This window comes from Maniola hyperantus, chromosome 2 (assembly GCF_902806685.2).
Source record: "Maniola hyperantus chromosome 2, iAphHyp1.2, whole genome shotgun sequence".
NCBI classification, from domain to species: Eukaryota; Metazoa; Arthropoda; class Insecta; order Lepidoptera; family Nymphalidae; genus Maniola; species Maniola hyperantus.
Window position 1 is genome coordinate 14,465,957 of NC_048537.1, and position 6,521 is coordinate 14,472,477.

Sequence of the window (6,521 nt, forward strand, 5' to 3'; positions counted from 1 at the left end):
TTTCATCCCCTTGGGGGGGGGGGGGGGGGGATTTTCGTGAAATCCTTTCTTTATCCTACACTTGCACCCTAAAAAGAACCTACGTTTCAAATTTCAAGTCAAAATAACAATAATTCAAATTTTTCTTTAAAAACTTTTCCCCCCTATTTTACCACCCTTAAGGGGGGATTTTCAAAAATGACTTTTACAAAATCAATTTTCACGTCTCTAACTCCAAAAACATAGGACTTTCACACAACCTTCAACCGTTTCTTAACTGACACTTACGTCCTAGAAAGAACCTACCTTCCAAATTTCAAGTTTGTAGGCTTTATAGTTTCTGAGATTTCGTGATTAGTCAGTCAGTGAGTGAGTGGTATTTCTCTTTTATATATTTAGAATAGTAGGTATATAGGTATGTATATAGTATTACAGTAGAGCGTAGATTATTATATTTTTTTATCTAATTAAATATCATTACATTGATGATTATCAGGTATATTATTATCTCTATAAATTATATTTATTTGGAGATTTGGAGTCATTCTGCAGTGTTCATTGTACAAACTACAAATGTGTAGTGTCGCAGTTGTTACCTTCGCGGTGTTATGTTGGGGCGCAGCATCGTGTCAACAACCACAGTCACACTTGGTTGAGCTACCCCAAGGCCCGGTGCGAGGATATAGAGACACCGAATATCCCATTTATGCCTTTTACGATATTCCCTATGCAAAGGCACCCACGGGAACGGATAGATTCAAGGTAAATCTTTTTGAGATACAATGCGTAAAAAACCAGCTAAGTGCAAGTGTGACTCGTACACCGAGGATTCCGCACTCCGGTATTTTTTTGACATTTTGCACGATAAATCAAAAACTATTACGTACAAAAATAAATAAAAATCTGTTTTAGAATGAACAGGTAAAGTCCTTTCATAATAATATGATAGATACCCCACTTGGTATCTACCCGTTTACGGGAGGGATGCGTAAATGCATTTCCCAATGATAAAAAAAAGTAATCTTACTTCGGAAATTGAAAGCACTAATTATGGTTTTGTTTGTGATATAAGACCTACCTACAGCACCACTGAGTCGGTGCCATTTTGTTTGTTCAATAACCCTGTAGATACGAAATAATATACAAGTCAGTGACAGCTGCAAATTTATTTGCGCTCGAGCCTTTGAATTCCTCGCTACACTCAGGCTTCTATTTCAATTTAAGAATCCTTCGCTGGCTCAGAATTCAATACAAACTCTCGCGATAAAATAACAACTTTGCAGCCTTGCGTAACAAATAACTATTATCATAATACTATAATATTATTATGTATAAGACAACTTAATCGTGTGTAGATAGTAATTATTTTAATGCATATCTAATCTTCTAGGGTCCTTTACCACCTCCGGTATGGTCTGGGGTGTTTGAAGCTGTAGACAGAGTGATATTGTGTCCACAGCTCAATGAATATGATCTGCTTCCGGCCAATAAAACGATGCAAGAAGATTGTCTAACTGCAAGTGTTTATGTTCCCGAAACGAAAGAGAAAAACTTACCAGTTGTTATATATGTACATGGTGGAGGCTATAACTCGGGTTGGGGAAACTACTTAACACCCAAAAATTTAGTTAAAAGTGAAAAAGTCATTGTAGTCACTTTTAATTATAGAGTCGGTGCACACGGATTTCTTTGTTTAGGCACCGAAAATATACCTGGCAACGCAGGAATGAAAGACCAAGTGGCACTTCTGCGATGGGTAAAAAATAATATAGCGAACTTCGGTGGAAATCCCGACGAAGTTACAATTGCAGGGTACAGTGCAGGGTCGGCAGCGGTAGATCTCCTGATGATCTCAAAACTTACCAAAAATTTATTTAAAAGAGTAATTCCAGAAAGCGGTGCCAATATCGCTATGTTTACTATTCAAGTAGATCCAATTAAAAATGCTAAAGAATACGCGTCTTTCATAACATCTGACCATTTTGAAGACTTAAATGCTTTAGAAAAATTTTACCAGACCGTTTCATATGAGCAATTAAATTCAGGGAATGTAATGAATAGTAAAGATTCTAACTTTTATACGGTACCTTGCGTGGAGCGTAATGTGGGGCAAGAAATGTTTCTAGAAGATAGCCCAGTAAATATACTCAAAAGTGGAAATTTTACAAAGGTACCCATTCTGTATGGGTTTGCCAACATGGAAGGATTGTTTCGCATGCATTGGTTCCCACACTGGAAAAATGCAATGAATGAAAAATTTTCTGACTTCCTGCCGTTTGATTTAAAATTTGAAAGTGACAATGAAAAGGAACAAGTGGCAGAAAAGGTTAAACGATTTTATTTTGGAGAGAAACTAATAACTGAGGAATCCGTGTTGGGATACATAGATTACTTCACTGATGTTTTATTTGCGTATCCAATGCTTAAATCGGTCGAACTCCAATTAGAGGCTGGAAATAACCAAATATATTTGTACGAGTACTCGTATTATGACGAGAACACACCTCTAGTGCCTCATACAGACAACGTACGTGGTGCAACCCACTGCGCACAGACTTATGTAGTTTTAGACGAATTGAACGACGGCATTCCAACCATTATTTCTGATGAGCTAAAAGCACATACAAAAGTCATGAGAGAAATATGGCTTAATTTTATGACTACTGGGTGAGTAACAAAATAATATACGTTATCATCATCATCACGATCATCCACCCATCACTGACCCACTACTGAGAAAACCAAGTATGGATTGGCATAATTTACACATCTTTTTGAGAACATTATGAAAAACTCTCTGGCATGCAAGTTTCCCCGTGATGTTTTCCTACTAAGCTACACCATTAAAGCTAGTGATGTTTAATTGTTTAAAACACACGAACTCAGAAAAGTTAGTGGTGCGTGCCCAGGGTCGAACCCAAATCTCCCGAATCTCAATACCTATATCATTATAAATGCAAAAGTGGATTTGTTCGTTGATTCGTTGGTTTGTCCTTCAATCATGCTGCAACGAAGTAATTTGGGATAATTTGGAACACCTAAGTCGGACCGAACCACCCATCCAGTTAACGACTTGAGTCACCGTTGATTACACAAGCGCTGTGAAATTCGCAGTCATCTAGGCCCTTCCACTAACAGGTATTTTTTTTCAGAATGCCGATACCTGAGGATTCTAAGTTGCCTACGTGGCGACCTGTTGGTGCAGGTCAGTCACCGTATATGTCACTAGGCAGAACTCTGCAAGTAAAGGATTCGCTTCTCAAAGAACGATTCCTGTTTTGGGCCGATATTTACGAAAAATACTATTTTAACCCCTCTGCACCACCTCAGGTAAGTGCAGCTATCAGCGATCCAACGAAAATTTCCAGGTATTGCCTATCTATTATTTTAATTGGCATTTTTTGCATTTCTAGAACGATTTAAGCTTAAGGTATTAAAGTCATTATGCGTGTTTATTCATTAAATATCGTAAAAAATTACATTAGTGGACATATCAGTCCGGGAAATATGTAAAAAATTGTACTTTCTATGACGAAAACGTGCGTGCAAGCCGCTCGATATTAGCCCTTATTCCTTCCGGTAAGAACGTCACTTTTTTGCTTAAGACATTTTCTAGATAATAATGATACCTAAACTTATTATGTACTATTCACTATATTATTTGTGTGTAAACTATTCATTTCATATCACATTTCATACAATTTTAGTGTTTAAATAGGATAAAATTCCAAAACTAAATAGGGCGGTAATAGCTTCACTTTGTTTTTGATTTGCAGCTAATACCGACCCATGAGTCGGTATTGGCTGAACCGTTATGTCTAGTATTTTTCTAATTTCCGTCGATACGTGACGATAAATGAAATATTTTTATGAACCATTTTAATCTCTAACAATCAACCTTTTAAAAAATATATTATGCCCGGGCTACACGAGGCTAGTTTTTTAAGCTAGGATAGCAAGCTAATGTCAGTAAGCTAGCAAGCTAGTACTTCTGGCTTCGTGTAAACAAAACTAGCTTCATTTCTAAGCTAGTAAGCTAGTTGACAAGCCAGGACAGTTTTTAATAGGATGGAGTTCTATTTTTTAGGCTACTAGCACCCCCCACCACTGATTTTACTATCCTGGCTTGTGTACTAGCTTCATCTGGCCGGCGAACCTAGTTTTCAATTGACTCGTAAGCAGTAACCACGCGTTTTGTTTGTTTTTCTCCGCGACGTGTTTTTGAGATTTTAAGATGCCCAAACTAAGTACGGAGATTAATTTAAAGTTCGTACAACTTTACCGTGACCATGAATGTCTGTGGAACGCCACCCTTCCAAGTTATAAAGACAAGTGCAAACGTGATTCAGCGCTACAAAAAATGTGTAACGAATTAAAGACGATGGGTATTGATATGACGACCAAGGAGGTTGAAGTAACTGTTTCAGTCGAATAGTGTTTTTTTTTTCGCGTGCAGTTCATTTTGGACGTGTGGTCACCTCGGTCACAGCAATAATACTAGCTTAAAATAATATAGCCTCATGTAAACAGAACTCGCATATTCCAAGCCAGGACAGAAAGCTAGGATAGTATACTGAAATTCCTAGCTTGCTATCCTGGCTTTAAAAACTAGCCTCGTGTCACCCGGGCATTAGCGACATACTCTATTTTGTCTAGTTTACTCGTTATATCGTCGTATGTTTACCATGTGTTTCAGCGTGAAACGAAACGCATCACGGACCTGGGCTAACCTGATTGGTCCACGTATTTCGTGATCTGTCGTCAATACGAACTTCTGTATATACCGAATTCGAACCACTGCTACTGTTATCACTGTTTTGTCTTTTTTATATTGTAAAAACGAAATAAAAGTCGATTTGGAGCAACACAATCTTTTATTTCAAACTACTACGCGCAAACATAGTTTTTGAACCTTCTCAACCTATATAAATGCAAATACGACCTATGGAATAACGGTCAAGGATTCGTCGCAAGAGTCATCAATTCGAGGACGCAAGGGCTGGCTTACTTCAAGACACGCAGGATACGGTCAACCTATCCACGAACCATCCACCCTTACTTCGCTTGTTTAATATTGTGCTGTTACTTCGCAAAAGTTCGTTTACTTCGCAAATTTTTGTCTTTTATCAAGACGTAATGGAGTAAAATAGTTGTTGCCTATGTTGTCAGTCAGTCAGTCAGTCACCTTTTCCTTTTATATATATAGATAGATTAGTCTAAATCGCAAAATTTCGCGATTCTAACTTCAAAACTGACAGACTTTCATACAAAGTTCAAACCCCTATTTTACCCCTTCAGGGGTTGAATTTTGAAAAATCCTTTCTTAGCGGACGCCTACGTTATAATAGCTATCTGCATGCCGAATTTCAGCGCGATCCGTCCAGTAGTTTGAGCTGTGCGTTGATAGATCAGTCAGTCAGTCACCTTTTCCTTTTATATATATAGATAACGAAAAGACTGGTTTTTTTTTAAATTATTCTCTTTAATAATAAATTCTAGCCCCATAAACTACCACTATATAAAACATCACAACATTCTATTACTACAGTCCAAGACCCTATTATAAAACTACTTACCTATTCCTACCTAATTACTCGTCATTCACTCAGCTCGGAGAAAGAAATTAAATCGCTAATGATTGTAAAATGATGTACAAAATCGTCAGAATTTTGTTCCCTCATTTCTTTAAAGCCACTGTAGCAGTTTTCAGGAGATAATGAGCTATTGTAGTCGTAACATGCAAATTTTCAGTCGCACTGATCGGTGTTTTTTGAATTCTTAGAACAATAGTCGCGCGATTCCCCCATTTGCACAATAGACAGCAAATTGGTATGCAGATACCGTTGTACTGACGCTACCTGACAATACACAGTGTACATACAGCTTTATACAGCGATCTAGCAAATCGTCAGGAGAACAACGTTGTATAAGTCCCGCAAATTGCTAATGCGCGTGGCCGCCATTTTAGTGACGTCAGCATTAGACTGAAGTTTCGAGCTGATAGTACTTATATTTTTATTTCGGCTGGCGTCAAAATGACGTCATTTTGATTTTAATGAGACATGGTTCCAGCGCAAAAGCAATTTGCGGGACCATTTTAGTGACGTCAGCATTAGACCGAAGTTTCGAGCTGATAGTAATTAGTACTTATATTTTTATTTCGACTGGCGTCAAAATGACGTCATTTTGATTTTAATGAGACATGGTTCCAGCGCAAAAGCAATTTGCGGGACCATTTTAGTGACGTCAGCATTAGACCGAAGTTTCGAGCTGATAGTACTTATATTTTTATTTCGACTGGCGTCAAAATGACGTCATTTTTATTTTAATGAGACATGGTTCCAGCGCAAAAGCAATTTGCGGGACTTATAACTAGTACCTAACGAATGTTGTAACCATTGATGTAGGAAGAATCTATCCTATATCTTGTACGAATGTAATATATCCATCTATCATATTATTTTTATCGCATGATTATTTTTCTTAAACACTTGGAACTAGGAATCAGCATAGCTTAAATAACAGACTGGCTTAGTGCTAAA

The 6,521-nt window shown here is 37.5% G+C and overlaps 1 protein-coding gene across 2 annotated transcripts; it reads left to right on the top strand.

The window, feature by feature from the left end:
* The first annotated feature begins 517 nt into the window (after positions 1 to 517).
* On the top strand, positions 518 to 4,849 carry LOC117990296 (esterase FE4-like). 2 transcript variants are annotated; one of them, XM_069507308.1, is made up of 4 exons: positions 519 to 741; positions 1,370 to 2,646; positions 3,132 to 3,309; positions 4,676 to 4,849. In XM_069507308.1, exons 1-4 carry the CDS (start codon positions 553 to 555, stop codon positions 4,706 to 4,708), a joined length of 1,677 nt encoding a protein of 558 aa, XP_069363409.1. In that variant the 5' UTR covers positions 519 to 552; the 3' UTR covers positions 4,709 to 4,849. The 2 variants fall into 2 exon arrangements, with proteins under 2 accessions (XP_069363402.1, XP_069363409.1); XM_069507301.1 differs by having other exon boundaries at positions 518 to 741; positions 3,132 to 4,849.
* The last annotated feature ends 1,672 nt before the right edge of the window (positions 4,850 to 6,521 follow it).

Bases quoted from the DNA above. Each gene is read 5' to 3' on its own strand.
- LOC117990296 (XM_069507301.1), top strand. From the start codon at position 553: ATGTGTAGTGTCGCAGTTGTTACCTTCGCGGTGTTATGTTGGGGCGCA. The intron at 742-1,369 runs GTAAATCTTTTT...CTAATCTTCTAG, and splicing joins CGGGAACGGATAGATTCAAG to GGTCCTTTACCACCTCCGGT. The intron at 2,647-3,131 runs GTGAGTAACAAA...ATTTTTTTTCAG, and splicing joins CTTAATTTTATGACTACTGG to AATGCCGATACCTGAGGATT.